The sequence below is a fragment of the Fundulus heteroclitus genome, chromosome 1 (assembly GCF_011125445.2).
Source record: "Fundulus heteroclitus isolate FHET01 chromosome 1, MU-UCD_Fhet_4.1, whole genome shotgun sequence".
Classification (NCBI taxonomy): Eukaryota; Metazoa; Chordata; class Actinopteri; order Cyprinodontiformes; family Fundulidae; genus Fundulus; species Fundulus heteroclitus.
This window is the reverse complement of record NC_046361.1, coordinates 33,145,776-33,167,350: the sequence shown is the minus strand read 5'-3', so window position 1 is coordinate 33,167,350 and position 21,575 is coordinate 33,145,776. Positions and strand designations below refer to the sequence as shown.

The 21,575-nt window shown below is 40.4% G+C and overlaps 1 protein-coding gene across 1 annotated transcript; it reads left to right on the top strand.

Moving 5' to 3' along the window:
• Window positions 1-7,323: 7,323 nt before the first annotated feature.
• LOC105935173 (transmembrane and death domain protein 1) lies at window positions 7,324-14,426 on the top strand. The gene is made up of 5 exons (XM_012875457.3): window positions 7,324-7,474; window positions 7,789-7,980; window positions 8,859-8,981; window positions 13,579-13,731; window positions 14,161-14,426. Exons 1-5 carry the CDS (start codon window positions 7,405-7,407, stop codon window positions 14,334-14,336), a joined length of 714 nt encoding a protein of 237 aa, XP_012730911.2. The 5' UTR covers window positions 7,324-7,404; the 3' UTR covers window positions 14,337-14,426.
• The last annotated feature ends 7,149 nt before the right edge of the window (window positions 14,427-21,575 follow it).

Sequence of the window (21,575 nt, the reverse complement as noted above, 5' to 3'; positions counted from 1 at the left end):
AGATTACTGACTTTAATAATAAATTATAATTTAGTCTTCATTATTATTATTATTTTTTTACAGTAGCATGGATTCCTAATAAGAACTAATCAAATTTGCACCGAATTTTTCTTGAGTTCACACAGACTATATTCCCACAGAGGCTGAGTTATAGTCAACCCATTCTGACTGCCCATTTGTATTCTATGTGTGACACCTCGAATCTGCATCCAAATTGGGAATGAAATATTTATGCTTCAAAACGACTATGGTGCTCCTCATTGTCAATTTGCTTCAACACAAAACTGCATTAGAAGGTAGGTGCATTCCTAGTCAGGCAGATCAGAAGAGAAATGGCCAATGAGGCGTCAGAAAAGGAGACACAGGGGAAGAGTATTGCGGTAGAGAAACCTCCTCTGGGCAGATTCATGACCAGTATTCTTGATTCTCATACAAAAATATTAACATTTTTCCCAAAGTCAGAACTCTTTGAAGCAAATACCATCATTTAAGAATGATGGTATGTGAGGTTTTTGTTATTGTGAAAAAAACAATATGAAACATATTTATTCACTCTACATAAATAAACAGTCTCTTATATTTATGCATGACATTACTAATCGCAGTTTTTAATACACGTCACCTCAATACGATACATTATACATCAGCTTCCCCAAGTAGATTTAAAGTCAGACGGATTTTAGCCATCTGTAGCTTCCTCTTTCTCAGCAAATATTTATAAAAAAGAAAAAAACATGTCAGTCAAAAATATGAATGTTATTTCCGAAAGTTCTACTCTCAATAATAATGACTTTTGAATTTGACTTTAATGTGCTGTTTGCCAAAAGTTGCACAAAATGGATTAATAGGAAGGGGAAGTAATTTTGCTGAATAAAACACTCCTATTTAGCAGTTCTGAATAAAATACAGATTTTTAACCATCTGTGATCACAGTGAAGACATTTGTTACACTGACACACATGAATGTGCCATTGCAGAAGCTTTCTGTACGTCTGATTAGTGTGTCGACGCTCACATTCCTCACTCTGACATGTTTCAACGGAGCAATCGTGTGTGTTGCCTTCAGGGAGTTTAGTGCTGGGATACGCCACCCATACTTTAGGTGTTTTTGAGCCTTAAAGCAGCCCAGACATTCTGACTTCGAAACAGATGTTGTTGGGGGACTGTATGTACACAACCTATGATGTTTTTCTAGAGTTATTTCTTAAGTCGCTTTTTTTAAAAACATGTATTAACGTTTTTTAGAGACAAAAAAGCACAAGAAAATCACCAAACCTAAAGTTTCTGAGGAGTAAAGTGCCTTTAAGAGTATCGCTCAACTTCAAGCATGGGCAAGACTTCAGGTCGAGGCAGCTCCATCTGACATACAAATGTGAACAAATGGGGAGCATGTGAAATGTAATACAATTTACATTTTGTTGATCTGTGACTGAATTAGGTGCAAATCTTGATTATTTTCCATTATCTTTATTTGGGATTTGTTTTTTAAAATAGGGATTTAAAAAAAAATTGCAACTGAAGCTGCAGATTGTGAAAGACGAACGACAAAGAATGTCACAATCCATCCATTTAACTGATTAACATACACATTTTTTTATTAAAGAAAAAAAAACGTTAAAGAATGAAATCATTACATGTGGTTGCTTTATATAATGGACTAAGAAGAAACAACGGGGCATAATTACACCAAGTAATTTAACTAAATGGTGGACTCTATTTTAGGGTGCATTCTGCAAACTTATTTAAAATCTAATCACACTTCCCTTACCCAAGTAACATAGTCTTTGTTTCACTGCAAATATCATCACAAAACTTGAAACATTTTGATTATTGGGGGGAAAACAGAGTTGTTGGATCAACAAAATGATGTATGTGTGTTAAATATTGTTTTGCAAATCATGTTCACGAAAACAGACGCCCTTTTTCATCCGCCATTGAAGGTCTGGCTGCGCGACTCTCTGGCTAACACCGTGGGCGTGGTTGATGTCAAACTCTGTCCGCCAACAACAAGGATCAACACTGGAGTTTAGTCACGGGCTACAATAAAGTAAAAGTTAAAAAGAAAGACGGACTGGGACATCTATTTTAGATTTTTAGAGCCAGTAACAACATCCAGTTTTCCAGACTTTAAAGAAACATTATTTGCTGTATTTAGTCCATGCTGCCAATATGGTAAATCCAACAATGACGTATTAGAAATAGGTTAAACAAATCGACAAGACTATATCAGATATGACACTATATTGTCCAATCAGCTGTGCTACAACTGGATCTTGGAAACTCCTTTTCTGTTTGTTTGCTCAGCCAGACCCAAAGCTGCTTTAAGCAGTATGTTTTTAGAAGCTCATTTTTCACCTGTCACCTTGGAGTGGTCCAAAAGATTACCCCGAACAAGTCTCACTGTCCTGAGCAATCTGGCCCCCACCAAACACTGAGATAAAGTACAGCCTGTCTCCGGAGAACAAGAGCTCATAAGTCAAAGGTACTAGTGTCCTCGTCAATAAAATCACACATAAAGAAGATTGGGGCTAAATGAATGTGCCCATGAGAGGAATACTTTGCTGGGTTTGGCTCCATGCAGCTCTCTACCTCAGGCATGTGTCAGCACTGTTAGTCCCCACCCACCTCTCAGCCACCCAGCCCTGCCATTGTGAAGGAGAGGAATGCTTTTCAAAATGTCGCTCCTTTCACAGAACGGGATGTCGAGCATTACACCATTTTTTTCATGAAAGGTGAAAAGCCAGATATTTCCTCGCATTTCTAAACCAGGTAAAAGCTTAGGATGCGGTTCAAAGCACAAACCCTGGTTTGCACAACACGCGACAACGCACCCTATAGCAAAGCTTAGTTGCTTTAATACTTCATCATTACGTTGTTTTACTGTGATGTTAGGCAGGAATTTTAGCTTGAGTTTACAGATTTAAATGTTAAACTAACAGCACATGCATTTTATTTCTTGCCACAGTTGCGAATTGTGTTCCTATGAGAAGAGCTGATGTATGGGGCTCGTGGAACAATTTGGTCTAATGAAGAATGTGGTTGGCTCTTGAGGGTTGGATAAAAATGAACAAATTACAGCGGAGACTCATCAAATAATGAACACAAGGCCCTTATTAGATGAATATTACATGAAACCCCTTTATTTGATTTGCAGCTTTTTGCCTCCCCTGGAGTTTCCCTTCATTGCCTTTGAAGTGTATAAGATGTTAATTCTGGGACGCTAAGAGGGCTTCACTTGTTGATCACATTCATTTTAAGAATATAACGTGCATAGGTATTTGACTTTTTTGTAGTTTCTTAATTCTCAAATATCACTTTCATGTTTCTTGGTAAAGAAAAAAAAAAGACCATTCCACACGGTAAGGTGTGGCAGATTTTTCACACTGAAAAAAAATGGGCGGTTCCCTCTCAGGTGCTCGCATATCATTGGTTGGTGTGGTTGTCTAAAACACCACCTGAATGAGGTAGAGAAAAAATTCAAAGAAGACCTCGTCAGAAGTACCTTCAGCCTCCTTCAAGTCTGAGTTGAGCTTCTTCGTTGTTTGCAATCCCATGGGAACTATAGAAGCGTCAAAGGTGAGTATCTTCAGCTAGGTCGACCGCTTAAATAGTATACACAAATATATAGAAAGAGCAACAAGGGTATGTTGCAGTTTTTTATATTTAACATTACCTAACAGATGATTTGCTTTAAAGTGAAGCAGGATCAAAGGTCAATTTTAGACATAATGGGTCAGGAGAAGTAAGTAAGTTCTTCTTATAGAATGGAGACTACATGAAAGTTGCAGGTGTTTCAAGCAGGTAAAACAAAATGTGTTTTTTCACCCCGAGAACACATATCTGAGGTGGTCCGATGGCGAGACAAGCTTGAGAGGGAATGTGGTGGGGTCGTATTGCTAATGACTAAACCAGAATTCAACTCAGGCCTGTGATAACCTGTCAGAGCCAAGGATCTTTGCAGCATGAACCCCTGGAGCCAAGGAAGCAGGGCAAGCCCAGTCTTGCTCAGGTTTAACTCAAAACTCAGGAAGAAGGGAGAGGTCGACATCCAACTCCTGGCGCACTCGTTGCCAACTCCTCAAACTCAGAGGCTTGCTCATAAATCATGAAGTCCCAACTGCAATCGCTGCGCTAGGTTGCAGGGTTGGCCTCTATCCTACAGCTTAACACAGAAAATAAAGCTTAAGGCTTATCTTAATTTAACTCAGGAGTTGCTGTTTCTGCAAAAAATAAAAAAAAGAAGACTGATTGTGTTTCATTACCTTGGGGAAATGTGGGGAATCTGAAGTAGAATGAAAAACTGAGAATGAAAGATGGTCTGACAGTGTGCATTTGTCTTTTTTTAATTTCAGACACTGCAGGAATATTCCATGTGTTCTATCCTTCATTCCACCGGAGTCTGTATCTTTATTCAACCAGATTTCAGTGGTGTGAAGTGTAAAAGACATGGGCGCGTGACTTCAGGAGCCGACCACAATGCAAGGATATCACCACATAAGTCAAAGAGTCCCCCTTAATTTCTTCCTGTTCATTGTTGGGGGGGGGGGGGGGGGGGGGGGTTGTCTTTTTTTTTTTTTTACAAAATACTACAGATTGTTTTACATTCTGCCTCATTTTGTGCTACATATGTAAGCCTCAGATTATCTAGTGGAAACTGTAATGTGACATGAATAAAATTCCTGACCTCCTGGCCTGTGTTTTTTTTTCTTTTTCTTTTTAATAGTGCAACATCTCAAATCATTGCCGAATCATTATACCACCCACTCCTGAGCTTCTGTGATTCTCAGCCCCTGAGCACTTTTTTTTTTTTTCATTACCCCGTGTGGAGGATTTAAAACTGCAGCCCACACAAACAACCTTTATTTCTTGGCAGATGAAGCTTATTAACAATTTAAAACATGCCCTCACCATAGCCCTCACAATGATGCCATTAAACATTTTCTCACTGCTAAATAGATGCATCTCCAGGACTTCCAGCACAATGTGAAGTTCTGCAGTGGAAGGCGAAGCAAACATAAAAGCTTTGTTTTATTTCCTTGCAGTTGTAGCCATGTTCACTCTTTGTAAAGTGTGAGACGTAGATACCATGCAAGGACTAGGCCCTATAAGTTTTTAAACTACGTGAAACATACAGTATAGCTTCAGGGTTTAACCGGACCATATCTGGGTCTAGAGTTCAATCAAATTGTAACAACTGCAGGTTGTAAACAGCCTGCACCTCTACAGGTTTCTCTTTGGTTTCTGACAACCAGAGATATTATTTACCTTGCAAATTTATAAAAGTGTAACACGCTTAGTTCTGCATGTGATTACACTTACAATCATTTATAAGCACAGTCTTTTTTTCGCATTGGCTCAGAATAGACTTATAATGTATCTAAAGCAGGGTCTTCAATCCTGGCCCCCAGGACCCACTGTGCTGCATGTTTTAGGTGTTCCCATGCCTCTACACGTCTGACTTACACATATGGGTGATTAACAGGCCTCTGCAGCCCTGGATGGCTTCTGAGGAGGCCGTGCAATCATTTGATTTAGGTATGCTCGAGCAGAGACACATCTAAAACCTGCAGGACAGTGGGTCCTGGGGACCAAGACTGAAGACCCCTGCTCCAAAGGATCTGTTCCTACCAGCTGCATAAATTCTTCCAACAACAAAAATAAGGGGAATAGACAATGTATTAAAAATGTGCAAGTACTGAGAAAATAAGAACACATTGTCGGAAGTAACTTTGCAAGACTATTCAAACCTTATGAAGTCTTTCTTTTTTGCTGTGTTACAACTACACACTTTAAAGCATTTTATTGGGATTTAATGTGATAGATCAAGACAAAGTAGTGCACAAAGTGTCAGGACATGGGTTCAGCATGTAAAAATTTCTAATTTGCGGTGCTTTTGTATTAAGGTCCTATTACTCTGATAGCCCTAAATACAATCTAGTGAAACAAATTGCTTTCAGAAAGCTCACTGGTGGTAAAAAAAAAAACAACTAAATAAAGATAAGTGCATAATCTAATTCAAGTATAGCGACAGCTATTTTGTGAAAATCTAAAAGGATTGTAAACAAACTGCATCATGAAGACAAAGGAAAAATGGCAGACAGATCAGGGATAAAATTGCTGAAAACTTTAAAGTAGGGTAAAGTTATAAAAGAAAATACTACACTTCAGACTCCTGTTCAAACATGGTCCAGAAATAAATAGTATTCCACAACTGCAAACCTACCATGATGTGACATTTCACCTTACCTGGCAGGCCAAGACAGGAGCGCATTTTATAAAGAGGAGGCATAATTCAGAGCAACCAACATATAAATAAACAAAAAGTAGTTAGTACAGTGATGTGAAAAATATAGGCTCCAAATTAATCATTCAGTTCTATTAAACATTTTCCCATAAGTGTCTAATCATTTTTTTTATTTTAAGACCCTGCTGTCCCATGATGACTTTTTAGTGTTCATGGAGTCAGCTAGCAATCAGCTCTTAGAGTGAAGATGTATAAGTGGCCAGACCTGGGACTGCCTGTTGTTTTGATTATCCTCCACTTCTACGACATTTTCCACACAGTGGAATGGATGATTTCTAATTCTCTTAAGACCTCTTTGAATGCCTCATCAGACTCAGAAGCTGTGCCCATTTCCCAATCAAACTTGACTTAATGTCTGGTTGAAACACAACAAATTTCCTTTAAAATGTTAAGTAATGTGCACCTGATGTGAAACCCCAATGTGTACCCTAATTTAATCCTTTATTGCCTTTGTTATAATAATTTATGGGGAATTTTAAAAGTTACTTCCTTAAGCGTGTGTTCTTTATCCATTTATGGAAGTAAGTTGTATTTTCATCCATCCTTTTTTTAGGTTAGTTTATCCATGCTGGTTGATGGGGCTTGGTGCCCATTTCCAGCAGCCTTTGGGCATGCTGTAGGGTACACCCTGGACAGGTCGCCAGTCCATCAAGAAGCAACATACAGGACAAACAATCATGCACACACACTCATACCTAAGGAGAATTTAGAGAGGCCAATTAACCTTACAGTCATGTTTTCAGACAGCAGGAGGAAGCCAGAGAACCCACGCATGCACAGGGAGAACATGCAAACTCCACGCAGAACGACCCCACAGATCTGAACCTATGACCTTCTTGCTGCACCAACTGTGCAGCCTCCGTGTTTTTCACTACGGTTAAAATGTGGATTAAGTATCCAAATATATTATATAACACACAGGCTGTCCAACAATGTGCTGATTTTTAAATGACTATAGGTGAGTGGTTATGTAGCAACAGTATCCATGGCGATTAGTTACCAAGACTTTAGTTTGACTTTCAAAAAGTTCCAAGGTCATTTGTACATTTTGTGAACAAACTGTGGAAATCAGCAGCGCATATTGACGCCAAACAGTTGACATGAAGGTCTCTTGGATGTGCGTCTTTTTCTTCTCTCTGTTGCAGAGACCAACACGAGAGGAGGACACGGGTGAGAAACACGTAGATTTAGTTTTCAGGTTCAGACACCTCTGCGAAATGTGGACTATTCAGGTCAATATAATAGGTTCACGCCGCACCGGCAGCTTTTGCTAATTGAAAGCTGCTGTTGCAAAAAAAAAAAAAAAACATTTTGTTACATCAGCACAATCTATGATTCATCACATTTAATTAACTGCGCAAATATTTAATAGAGTCCCGCCTTCAAGGGACAGTTAAGTATACAGTACAAGCTCCAGTCTCGCAGCTAGCTGCTTATATTTCTGTGCATGCTGCTGCCATTGCTCATTATTTTTGAACCTGCAGTGGCAGAAGACATCGGAGTTCATCAGCTGGAACGCTTAGTGGAGCTGCTGACCTCCAAAGAATGCGAGGACCTCCTGCTCGCCCTGTCTCGCCCAGAGGAGGACATTTTTCAGCACATTGATCGTCTCTCTCCAGAAAATAATCAGCTGCATCTTAAGCTCCGAGCCAAGAGAGACACCTCCTCTGCTGCAGGTTGGTCCACGGGTCATTTGAGGCCTTTGACACCACCTGAGTGTTTTCACGTCCTGTTGCCATGGAGGGGGGGGGGGGGGGGGGGCATACTGGGTCATCAAAAAAGTTTAGGTAGGTGAATGTTGAAGTAAACTGCTGAGGGAGGTATTTACCACCGCGCATTAAAATGCAGTTGGAATCCCAAAGTTACTGGTTTTCTTTTCTAGAATAACGTTTCAGAAGGTGAAAGAGTTTGCAGTAACTCTTTTTATTAAAAAGCGATTCATTATTTTTTTATTTCTTCCACAATTTCGCATTTTTGACACTTAATTTTTTTTTATTGTAGTACTGCATTCCTCACAGAATTATTGTTCTTATTAATTTTATTATTTATTTATTATTGTGGTCTCTTTTACTGATCGCCACTTGTTATGATGTGTGTAACCATAGCAACGGGGCAGATGCATACAAGCGAAAGCAGATAACTAACATTTCAAAAAGTTCAAATAATGCCCAAACTGTGACCCTACATCCCAGATGAGCTAAGAAGGCAGCATGCAGTGCTACAGTGGAAGAGGGGTGTACAACAGCAAAGCTGTTCCTGGTTCAATTCCCAGGCAGAACCATTTTTTATTTGAACAAAACAGAGGCACAACAACAATATGGACTAAGTCTATTCATAGACAACATGGCGATAATAAATAACTAATAACAAATTTGGGTAAATGGAAACCTTTTAAAGTTAAAGTTAAAACTGCTGTCAGTGAAAGTTGAAATTGAGTAAACGTAAAAAGCTGTTAAGACTGTTTCTCACGTGTCCAACCCGGTTTTGAGCACTTGTTGCAGCTTCCTGGTGCTCAGTGTCATGTTTCTCTAACGGCCCTTTGCTTTGTGTTTAGCGGATGAAAAGAGTCAATGCAGAACAGCCTTGACAGATTGGCTGCTGGAGTTTGGTGAAAGGACTTACTACGACAGGCTTTCTCGCGCCTTGCAGCACATCGGCAGAACAGACATTGCCTTGGGTGAGTTAAGCCGGGGGACACACTACCCGACTCACGCTGTTCACAGACTCTGTAAAGAGTAGGTGCTCACACGAACAGATTGGTTTTTGTTTCACGACTGAAAGCCTGGGGATCACACACTTAACTGGGCTTGCTGCTGGATCACAGACTAAGGGAATTTTCAGAGCGACCAACATACCGGTAACTGGCGGTAAAACAAACTATTCTCAGGATTTGGACAGACTATTTCAATTATTTTGCACAAATTGTTGGATTTTTTACAATAAGGGCCTTTATTATTTACTGTTATTTGGTCTTGAATAATTGCCTCTCTGTTGTGTTTTGGATCTTTTTATGATTCTATGATTGTAATCAGTTAATTGATAGTGTATTTTAGTCCAAGTGCTGTTGCGCATTTATGTTCCTAATGTTGCATAGTTTTAAATATAAAGTTTTAATATTTGTTTCTTTTTTACCATTAACAATACAGACAGGGTTATCAGTAATCAGGAAGGAAGCATTAAATCTCAAATTCCACTCATATTGCAACATAGTAATAGTTAATTAGAAAGAAAAAAATAACAATATCATGGGTTACATAATAATTTTCAGGTCAAAATCTTTGAGTCCTTGGACTCCCGTTGTCTTTCTACCATCATTCGGATCCCTATTAGTGTATAATTTTAAAGGGGCAACAAGCAAAATCTCATTATTTTAGATAGAAAGAGCTAAAAATTAGGTATATGAAGAACTGAAAGTAATAGTTCAGATGGACTATGGTATGACGTCACACCGCATCTCTCTGTGCTGTTCTCCAGTCTCTTGTTTACGTAGCCGGGCCGGCCACGCGTGTACGTGCATGTGAACAGCTGCCAATCAGGGCTTAGCCTCTTCTTGCCCAGAAAATGCCACTGTCAGACCAGCGCAGCGTTGGGGCAACATGGCAGAGAGCACCCCCAGCAGATCAAAATGTTCTCTTACAGCTTACAGCACTTACTTCTTCACTAGAAATGTTCCTCCAAAAGATGATGCTGCTTTGCTGTGTATTTATCCTTTACAAAAATGCGCTTAGAAGGCGACACGTGAGAAAGGAAAAGAGGGGCCGGGTTGCAGCTGGAGTGAGATAGAAAGAGGCGCAGCTTGTCACACATCTTCTTTTGGTCTACAGACTGTGCCCGAGCCCCACCTAGTGGTGAAATGTTTATTATGGCTCCTTTAAGGCCAAAGGGGGTGTTTGATCTATCTATGGTCTCTGATCCCCATGACTTAACCTTGCCTACAAGATGAAATCTCACGTTATTTGTGCGTTCACAAACACACGAGAATCCATCATGTACCGTTCCGGCTTCAACCATTTGTGTCCGAACCAAAAAACGGTTCGGGCCAATCACGTTGCAGTATTATGGTTGAAGGTGAGACATATTGGTGCATATGAAAGCAAGAGCTGCTGAGCCCCCATGCTGCATGCTGCTTACGATTTAATTTGATACCGTGATCGGCTAAAACTAACCTTTACTAGGCGGGTACCAAGTGTCATTTTGCCCAATCAGCTTGGCGAATTCTGCTGAATTACCCTCCTTTCCCCTGATGGATTCAATGGGAGCAGTGCCAGATTGATAATGTGCAGAACGTGGAGTGCTACAAATGATCAATCTAGCTGGACAGGTTATCTATGACCCACACACAAGAGAAATGGGAAAGAATGGTAACAATAACAACCGGAATAGTTCAAACAATTATCTTAAAATCGAAATAATATCAACAGAAATAAAGAAGAGGAAAAGAACATGTATACATTTCATATACACTTTACACATTTTTTTAGACAAGCATACCTCAGAGAGAAGGTACATTTTTCCATTCTGTTACTGCTGCAGGTTGATAATTCAGCCATTTCCTGGTTATAGATTTCTTACTGCTCACCAGTAATATTCTAGTAGCAGATATCATGTTTTTCCAAGCCTGGTGGCAAGATACACAGTTATACAGTGCTTCCATCACATCTGCCCAGAATGTGGCTATAGAGGGACATTCCCAAATGATGTGAACATGAGCAGTAGACACATCACCATATTTTCTCCAACACCAGCTGTGTTCAGGATTTGTAATTTTTTTTTATTTTAACTCCTTCCACAGATCTGAAGTAGTAGTTATCACCTGTGTTTTACAGATACTTAACCATTCATCGTTGGTCAGTTTTATGTTGGTTTCCCTTTCCTCTCCGGATTTGTTGTGGAGAGTCCTCTTTTCAGCTGCAATGATGAAATTCTAGAAAATATTTTTCTGCTGTTATTGTCTTCATATGCATCAATGAATAGCTTATATATATATATATATATATATATATATATATATATATATATATTCAGCTGGAGATATCTAAAGAAGTCCTGTTTCTCTAAGGTCACTTATCAGTTCATACCATCCGACTGCATCCAGATCTGCCACCAAAAGTTCAAGCATGTTTATTTGACTGCAGCTATGGTTGAGTTGGTTCCCCTGTCAGACCAACTCCGGCAGAGTCCAGTCCTCACTTCCATGCTTGTGCGCCGACTTTCCCTACCGACTGCACACAACTACGCCAGACCGACTGGGAATCGGGGGTAAAAACGGGAATAAATCTTGGATATTTACAGGTCCCCAGCTGAACGTGTAAAGAAAGCTTGTCCTTTGCAGCACTTAATAGTCTTCTGTCATAAATAGGAATTTGTATCTTACTAATTGGATAGCTGTCACATTGAAGCTGCTCATTTTTATGTACATTGCCGTTGATAGCAGTAAATCCCAAAAGCACACCGCACAACATTTCCCATGACAAAAGGAAACTGGAACAAAGCCTCATTCCGCTACCCGTCTGCATAGTTTCAGAACTGGTTCATTGCGGTCAAGCTGGCCTCTCCAAGAGTTTAACAACAGAAAACAATTGCTTCATCACTTTGAGATTTGTTTTAATTGGAACTTGAAGACTGGGATAGCTAGCACGCTGCCGGTCTCTGGCGTGTGCTGCCGTCCGGCGTGCACATCAGCTCTACAGCTGAGTGGCAATGGAAAGGAGGAGGTGTAAATGATCTGACAAAGGATTCAGTGGAGCTGACACGAGCCCGACAACAACCCATCTGTTCCCTTCATCGGCAGCTTTGGAGTTACAAAGAATAACACAAGGAAAATATGCAAAGACATGTTGTAAGACGGGAATTCGTGATGGTGGGGATCAGCGTGATGCTGGATGTGGCAATCATTAATCACTTGATTGCTGTTCTGAAGAAATCCGCTCAAATACACTAATTTGAATGTTTCATTTTGTTAAATGAAAGCATTACCCATCCCATTCAATTTGTCTTAGAGGATCATCTCAACATCAAAGCAATACCATAACTCCTATATAACAGTACTGAATTTTTGTGGAACCTCAAATCTCTCAGAGTGTTTGTTTCGCTTATGATGGGAGCGTCTGTAAATGTAGTCCTACTGCTGAGTCAAGACATAGTAAGTTACTTTTGTGTGATATCAACATCTCATTATCTTTTTTCCCACTAAACTTATTGATGGTGTGGCCATCTGGGGATGAAAGTCCAATGATATTACTGTAATTCACAAGCACTCCCAAGCGGTCAAATAATTATTAGCTTAATTGATCAGAAATGACTTGTACTACCATCTTCAAGGACTCTGCATGCTCAGGTGAGGAGACTTTACATAGTGGAGACAGACCTTGTTTATAGCATATCATGACATTATTTATTATTGAGCAATTACTTTAATATTTATGTGCAATATATATATTGTGTTTGTAAGTTGCAATCATTGTGCAAAGAATTTTTCGACGTGCAAAGAACTTCTAAAGCAGTCTGGTGTAACAGGGGCGAAATCCCTTTGAAACTTATTCCTACACTTACCCAAGGAGTTTGTAGCAACTGTATAAAAGTTACAAAATGTATTCGCTGCTTCAGAATCATCAGTTATAGTTTTACAAATAACATTTTTAATTCTGTGATTAGAGTCCCTTTTACAACCCTCAGCTGCTGGAGAGGCGTCTGCTAAGACTGGCGGTGTGGGAAAAGTAGCGGCTCAGGGTCTGCTAATAGGCTTTTGCTGAAATCCATAGTTGAAATGCTCACCAAAAGAGGCTACAATAAACAAAAGTGTAGAGAAAATAAGCTCCTGGAAAAACATTTTGTGCTTCATGGTTGAAATGTGCCTTAAAAATGTCAACAGCCTATAAAACCCCTAACTAAGCCATTTTTCTCATTACTTCCTTTCTGAAACATTTGATCTTTCCATTTATTTCAAAACAGGATTCACCTTCAAGGTTTAATATGTATCAACAATCAATATTCAAGGTAACATTTTTATATCAGAACAAATGAAAGTTTTTCAAAAGGGATTTTGACAGAAATATGAGACGTTTTATCTGGATTTCTCTCAATACACGAGACCTCCGGATGCCACCTGAGTGGGAAGAGGGGCTGCTTTGAGCAGAACTGTGCTCTTCCAAGGACGTTTCAAAAGACCTGTAAAAAAAAACAACACAGTCCTTATAGGTAAAAGGTCACATTGATGATGTTCGTGTTTTACTATAATTCAATGCGGGAGTGTTTCTGTATTTTTGTTTTCACAGAAGTGGGGAAGAACATCAACCAGGATAAGGCATTAAGCTTAATGCGCTACGTTGAGGAGTACCAGAAGCATGGCAACTCTCTGGGTGTCCAGTCCATCAACGCAGATGCAAACAGGCAGCAGCATCCTCATCAGACGGTCTGCAAAATAAAGAGTAATATGATTTTCCTAATATATTAAAAGATGGACATTAAATCACACGGAATCAAGGACCCTATGCATGTTTTAGCTGGAAGGCTGGTGGTGCCAGAGGGAGATTTTTGGGTTATAGCTCCAGAGATTGTCTGAATGATGTTTCACTGAACCCTGAATCTATTAAGTGTTTAGATGAGATTCTGGATTAGATGAGGTAGCTGTGGGCAGGCTTCCAACTCATTACTTCTCAACATCAACACTCTCGCTTTACAAAGTATATTTCCCAGGACGTTAACAGATTCAAAAATGTAATTATCACCTCTCCATTTATTTACCCTCCTGAGAGATTACCTCAGGTGAAAAAATGTCAGAAAAATAAGTGTTCCCATGGTCCGTATAATCTTAAGCATGTTTGCCTTTTTTTTTTCTTCTTGGTGCTGTGTTTCAGTTGGGGATCTGACATGGAGTGACCTGGATCTGATTGTGGAGCGAGGTCCGGTCCCTCCGTACCCTAAGGGACCTCTGGATGTAGCTCTGCCTCTTTTGTTTGGCATGCTGCTTAGCTTGGTGTCATGTGCGGCTCTATTCCTCATCATCCTGCTCGTCTTGAAAGGACGGTGTTGAGTTTAGGATGTTTCTGTCTGTGTGAAACCAAGTGAGAATTAGAAAAATTTAGCATCGACTGCAAATAAATGCATACAATCTGCAGAGATCTTCCTTTTTGTTATGTGAGGTGTAGAGATTTCCTCCGGTGAACACAAGAACAATGCAGACTTTAGTTTGCTTTGCCACCCAATTGTCAATTTCAACAAATACAGGAAGGAGGGCGTCTCTTGGGGTAAAATAATTATCCATGCTGTATGTGTTTTTAACCAGTCGCCAGTATTGTCTTGCCAGGGGCTATCTGCATTGTGATGTGACAGATGCACTGGAACCCGGCCCTCACACCTCACAGGTTATTCCGGTGTTACTCTGATAGGGATGCCACTTTCCATTTCCCCTCTAAGTGACGGCACTGTGCCCGTCTGGCATCGAGGCACAACTAATTATCCAGCCTGGCGTCCATCGCCCCTCTGAGCCTGCCGATACCTCACAGGCAATCCAAAGGACTAATAACAATGATGGTACAAGCAGACAACGGAGAACGCTTGTTTATGGTGGCGGCGTCTGCTGGGTGAAGAAGGGCCAGAAAGAAACTTTTTGAAATGTAAAAAAAATAGATAGTTGGAGTTGATATCTAAGATCGTGCGACAAAATGGTCCCCGCGACACTGGGCATTCAAAGCCACCAAAGGAAAAACATGTTTTATGAGTTTTGTTGAAACCTGTGGGCTTTAATTTAGAAAATAATTTGCTCTCAACAGGATAATTCTCAACTACTTCATTCAGACAGTTTCATAATACCCTGATGGAAAACACTCATGGAACCCGACTACTTTCTTGCTTCTTGCTCCCAGTTTCTTACACCGTCCCCACTTTCTTCGTCATAATTGAGCTAATTACTTCATTACACAAATCTAGCCTAATGTGCTTCAGGAGGGCGACAGCTTGGATTAACGCTGGCACTGAGCAGCAATTACAGTCTATTAGTCCATAAATCAACATTTAAACAAATTATAGTGCCAACAACTGTATGAGCAAAGCTGTGAAAGACCAAAAGGGCATGCCTTTGAGTTTTAGTCATTACTGAAGTACACTGCTGCGGAAAAGTATTTATTTCCCTTGAACTTTTTCGCAGGCTTCAGCGCACTTTAATGTGATTTTCTTTGATAGACGAACACACAATAATAAAAGATTGCGATGTGGAAGGAGTGATACATGATTTTCAAACTTTTTTACAAATACAATATCTGAAAAATGTTGCATGCATCTGCATCTAGATTTAGATTGAAACTATGACTGGGCCATTCTAACTCGGGTCTCAGGTCTTCAGCAGCCTTTACTAGGTTTTCTTCCAGGGTTTCGTTGTATTTAGTCCCATCCATTGTCTCATCAGTCGTTTTACACAAAGACCAAAACCTTTTATTGTGCTCTGATCCAACCAAAGCCCTCTTGTTTCTTATGTTTCCTGTGTGCAGCAAACTGTTTATGGTTTTCTTTTAGCAATGGATTTCTTATTGCCACATTTTTTTTTAAAAGGCAAGATTTGTGGAATAGACAACTAAGTCATCTTTTTAACATTTTTCTTTTCCCACCTGTGCTCTACATCGCTGCAGCTCCTCCAGATTTATTATAGGCCTCTTACTTGCTTCTTTGATAAATAGTCTCCTTGCTCGGGTTGTCAGTTTAGATGGATTGCCATGTCCCCGTAGGTTTTCACTTGTGTCTTCTTTTTTATTATATTTAGCTGATCGATTGAACCATGCTCTGTGACACGATTAAAGTTTAGGACATTGTTTTCTAACCTACCTTTCTTTAAATTTCTCCAAAACCTTTTTCTCTCTGGCCTGTCTGCTGTGTTCCTTGGTCATGATGCTATTTCTTCACCAATGTTCTCTAATAGTCATCGGAGGCCTTCAGATAACAGCTGAATTCAGACGGATTTAAAATACACACAGGTGGACTCTAATATTTCGAGAAGCAATTAGTTAAATGGGATCTTATCAAAGGCTAGCAGAATAAAAATGGCCAAACACAAAGACATGACATACTCTCCATGTTTTTATGAATGTTTCTTTTAAATTAATTATTTTAAAAATGTAATGCTTGTTGTTGTAATGTGACAAAATAGGAAACATATAAATAATAAACCAGGTTACAAACGTTTCGTAAAGAAAATGTACCTATTGACTTTAAATTATCATTGTCTATTTGTATGTTTTAACTTTGTGCATAACGACCCCTTGTATTTAAGAGAACTAAATGTTTAAAGGTTCTATATATCATGCTTTTTAAGCCTATCAAAGTCAACTATAAGCATATCTATGACGAATGATTGCCTTTGACACTATGGAGTATCCACTTGTTTTCTGAAATACTGGTTGTTTTCTAGTGCTGTTCTTTCCTAACCTGACAGAAGCCAGATGCATGTCTCGCTCCGCCTAGCTCCACTCACATACATCTGGGACATCGCCCATTGAAAGTGATTTCTCCAACCAATTTTATGGTCTGGCCAATCAGGACGCAGGGCTGGAGTTTCATAGATGTGACGTAGTGGAGACGCGACCATGACGTGAGACTGTTTTGATAGCAATGGCGGCTCGTCGAGGAAGCAAGCGTTAACATTGATGCTGCTATTTCTTCCGTGTTGTCCAATCTACCTAATATTGTTTCATTAAAAGAACATCAGAGAACGGCTCTGAAGGCTTTTGTTGGTGGAAACGATATTTTCGCCCTTCTCCCGACCGGATTTGGCAAGTTTTGTTTTCCGGGGCGCGTCCGCGTCTGCAGCGGACGCGCCCCGGAAAACAAAACTTGCCCCGGAGCGGTTAGCGGTTAGCAGTTAGCGCGAACCATATTAGGAGGCCTTTAGTCCTTAACGCGGTCGGCCCGGGATCGACTCCGACCCGCGGCGCTTTGCCGCCTGTCTTCCCCCCTCTTCCTGTCAGCTCACTGTCAATAAAATGCGTGCCACTAGAGCCGCAAACACATAAAAAAAAAAAGTTTAGTTTTTTTTCCTGCGTCGCTCTCATCAGCGTCACGGGTTAGCTTCGGTGTGAGTGGTTGAAATAGTACGTCGGTAAAGATGACAGACAAGTGGCTTATCCAATCATATGCAAGAATTTTTGATAAGGCCCAGCCTTCAATAAAGGCAATTCCTATGGAGAGGTCCCAGATCGATGTGAGTGGAGCTAGGCGGAGCGACATGCGTCTGGCTTCTGTTAGGTTAGTTCTTTCCAATCGGAAGAAAGACGCTTGTCTGCTCTGCGCCACCGTCTCTCCCCACATGGGGTCGCTCTAGAGCCGCTGCAGCATGGTATCAAAACAGAGCAGTTGCTGTTGTGGTGGAGATTAGGTACTAAAAGAGCCACTTCGTCTCAACTTTGAGCAGAAATGATGGCGCTCTGCCTCATGTCACCACTCCTGGACGTGTTGTTTACTGGACAAGTACAGAGCGGACAAGGTAGATACTTCCTGGAGGAGGCCGGTAACGTAGAGCACCATTCACAAGGATTACTCTGGCATGCATGCATCAAGAAAAAATATCACTTTGGGCATAATATTGATGGGCATAGCATCATGTCATAGTTAAAAGCTCAAAAGAGCTTATTTTGCATGATACAGGCCCTTTAATAGTTCTGCTATGTAAATCTCTGACGTCTGTCTTCAGACATCAGTCTGTTTCACATTCATCATTAAACTCCCCTGGCAGCACAGGACAGCTCCATATGACTAAACTTTCTCTGTCCTTCAGTTTTCCCCCGCTGGCTGTTAGGATGCTGCAGGTGCTGACTCTGACAGGTTCACCTGCTGTGGGCTCACCCGCAATTCTGTAAGCAGTGGAGAGGAAAGCTGTACTTTTGTATGCCTGACTGGCTCAGAGAAACAACATGCCACAAGGGGCCATCATGGTTGTGACACTATTTTGCAAGGATCCATCAGGAAGCTTCTTTCAGCCGGCTAAAAAAAAAGATAAAAACAAACTCCAGGGCTATTGAGGCTGACTGTGGGACTGGAAAGCTTGTGAACCCTGCAGCACATACGGAATTTAATGGTTCAAAAAACACTGGAACATATTAAGAAATTATATTAAGGAGGGTTTTTATTTCAGTGTTTTTGTTTTACTATGTAAAAAAGATCCAGTTTTTTCTTGTAATGCCTGCAATTAATTCATACTCTTTTAATCTTTCATATCGTATCACGTCACAACCCCAGACATTAATGTACTTCATTGGGATTTTATTTAATACAGCAATATACAGTAGTGCATAAACGTTAAGTGGAAGAAAGAAGGTGGTCCGAGCTTTTCGGTTTACCTCGGAAAATACCATCCTCGTGGTCAGACATGTTGGTGGCAGCACATTGTTTCAAGGATGCTTTTTTTTCTACATGGGAGCATATCAAACCTCATATGAAGATGGATGGAGCTAAATACTTGGAAATTCTGAAAGGAAACCTGTCAGAGGTTGCAAAGTACTTGGGACTGAAATGGAGCTTCATCTCTCAGAGGTCAACAAAAGAAAACATACAGGAAGGATCACAACTGAATGGTCCGGATCAAAGCATGTTCATGTGATAGAATGACCCAGTCAATGTCCAGACCTAAACCCAATAAGAATTTGTGCAAGACATAAAAATGAATGTTATCAAATGTGCTCCATTTTTTCTGATTAATGTTACACTATTACAAAAACTGGGCCAAACCTTCAGTCTCCAGATGAGCCAAACTGGAAGAGAAATCTTAAAGGATGTGAAGCTGTAACAGCTAGTTTTGCAAATTATTGACTCAGTGGCCCTTGATACAAATGTGTGACCAAATGTGACTCAACGGGTATGAGCACTTGAATACTTTTGCAATGCAGTGCAGTTATTTTATTGGATTCACTTCATGTAGTTTTTAAGGTTACGTGAAAATTTTACAATATTTAAGATGTGCATTTTTATTTATTAATATTTTGTTGTTAAAAATGCTAGAAATGTCACAGTGTAACCGCATGAATTGAAAGTCTATTGCACAATTTCCTACTCTATGAAGTGTTGCCTGACCATGTGGTTGTCTTCGAGCTCGTCCTTTAAAATGTTTCTCATTTACCGAAATCAGAAGAATAGGGCAGCGATCTATTCTCATGCAAAGGAATAAAGCAATCACATGGATGAATAGAGAAAGAATCTGACATGAAATTGACATTTACAGCCAAGGCAAAGCTGGGCTACGCTTTCCAGACACATCCATTCTCATGTAAAATAGAGCTGACTTTTTTTTTCTCTCCATCCCAGCGGTTTCTTTTGGGTATTTAATAGTTTGTAGAGCAGCAGCTTATGAAACTGGATTCTCTGTGGAGGACACATCTGTCCCTTGTCATTGGCTCAGTTTAGCATATGGAGTCAAGTGTTTGTCTGGCTGGAAATGCAGATGAACTGGATGTAATGCGTGCCAAGGGACGCTCAGACGGTGGGGCTTCGTCCTTGATGTGCTGAGGCAGAGCTTTCTGCGCCGTGGCCTCTGGGGTGTGCTTAGTGTCACTAAAGGCTTTAAATCCCCCCCATCCCTCCATTTGCATCTTCATTCATCTGCAGAGCTACCGAGGTGCCGCAGTCCCCATTCAAGCATCACTTTCCCTTTTGCTCAATATTTATGGATCACAGGAAACAAGATCACAACAGCAGCTCTTTTAAAGTCATACTTTCTTTAATCGCTCGGCTGCAGCCTTGCGACTTTGTCTGTCGTGGGTTCATGGGAATTCTTAAAAGTTTCTAGCCCTGGCAAAGACAAATGATTTTTGTGGGTTCACAGATTAAACCACAGTGCCATCATGTGGTTATTATAGGTAGTTACAAAAGTTTTCAAATCACATCCATCCATTGTCTATACCCGCTTATCAGCAGAGGGGGTTGGTGTCCATCTCCAGCATTTATTGGGCGAGAGGCGGGGTACACCCTGGACAGGTCGGCAGTTTAAATTATAGTGGAGTTTTAAATGTCAAATTTCTGTTTAGAGCAGTTTCAGTTTGCTGTAATAAATCAATGTTGCGACAGAATTGCAGACTGTTTAGATTGCTATAGTGTTTTCCAGTGTTCATACAGAGCCGTGGGTCTGCAATTCGAGAGCTTGTAAAACACAATTAAGAGTAAATTTTGTAAAGCTGTACAGATGCTTCATTAGTGACCTGGCCATTCTGATTCACTTTCAAAGCCTCTGTCCTCCATAATGGTAAATAAATCCCAATGTGCAGAAAAAAAATGGTTAAATCAAGATTGAATAAGAAGAGGCCTTTGCAAAAACAAATATGCAGATTTCGGTGCATTTAAAAAGGACAACATAATAACGGCAAGACAAAAAATATACAAACATCTTTGTTGTATAAAAATGTAGATAGAATGTATCTAAGCAAAAGAAAATGGATGCCCTGCATTTTTTCTGTGATTGCCTTGGGGAAAGACCATGTTCAGGAGAAAAATCCCGACATCCCGACATCCCTCACACCATCAGCGCGCTCCCAGCTCAATTGTGGCCAGAAAACAGAATCAGAGCGCCTAGAATAAAATTACAGCTTTTGTACAATGATCTGCAGTGGTCCATCTCTATCAAAGTGATCCAAACAAAGAACAGCTGATAGATGCTGGAGGGGAGAGAAGATCTGATCCTATAGATGAGCCTCTGTGTCTCAGATTAATGAAAATGGTGTTGCTAGTTCTGATAGAAAGGTGTCAGAATACACAGTGTATGGTCCAGCAAAGCAGCATCTCTGTTCACGGTACCAGTCATGGTACTAGTCCTAATCATGGACGGCTGTCACTTCTTTCAACAAAATCTTGAGCCCAGTAACAAAGCAAAAATGGTTCAGGAATGGGTTTGTCGAGCACAGCAACAGATCTCAATCCGATGGAGCACCTGTGGGACAAACAAGTCCAATAAGTGGGGGCCCCACCTCGCTACTTACAGGAGAAGAAGTAATCCCCCACCCGATCTCTTAAGCAGGACCCAGGCCCCTTACAGAGTGCCTTGGTGGAGTCCCACACCCACTGAGAACCAGCTCCACAGCTCTTGCTTTGTAGGCACTAGAACCTGCAATCAGGGATTCCTGGTTAAATAAATTGGATCTTTTCAGTACACGAAGCAGGTAATTAAAGATGTATCAGTATCTTTCAGAAACATGTTTTGTTTGTTGTTTTGTTGCATTGTCCAACGAAAGCCTTCAATATTAATTTGATTCATTTTAATTAAACACCACTGGGCTCGAATCCCCCCGATGGGACAGACAGG

Excerpts from the sequence above, each read along its gene's own strand:
- LOC105935173 (XM_012875457.3), top strand. The coding sequence starts at position 7,405 with ATGAAGGTCTCTTGGATGTGCGTCTTTTTCTTCTCTCTGTTGCAGAGA. Across the intron at positions 7,475-7,788 it reads AACACGAGAGGAGGACACGG|TGGCAGAAGACATCGGAGTT; the intron begins GTGAGAAACACG and ends TTGAACCTGCAG. Across the intron at positions 13,732-14,160 it reads GACGGTCTGCAAAATAAAGA|TTGGGGATCTGACATGGAGT; the intron begins GTAATATGATTT and ends GCTGTGTTTCAG.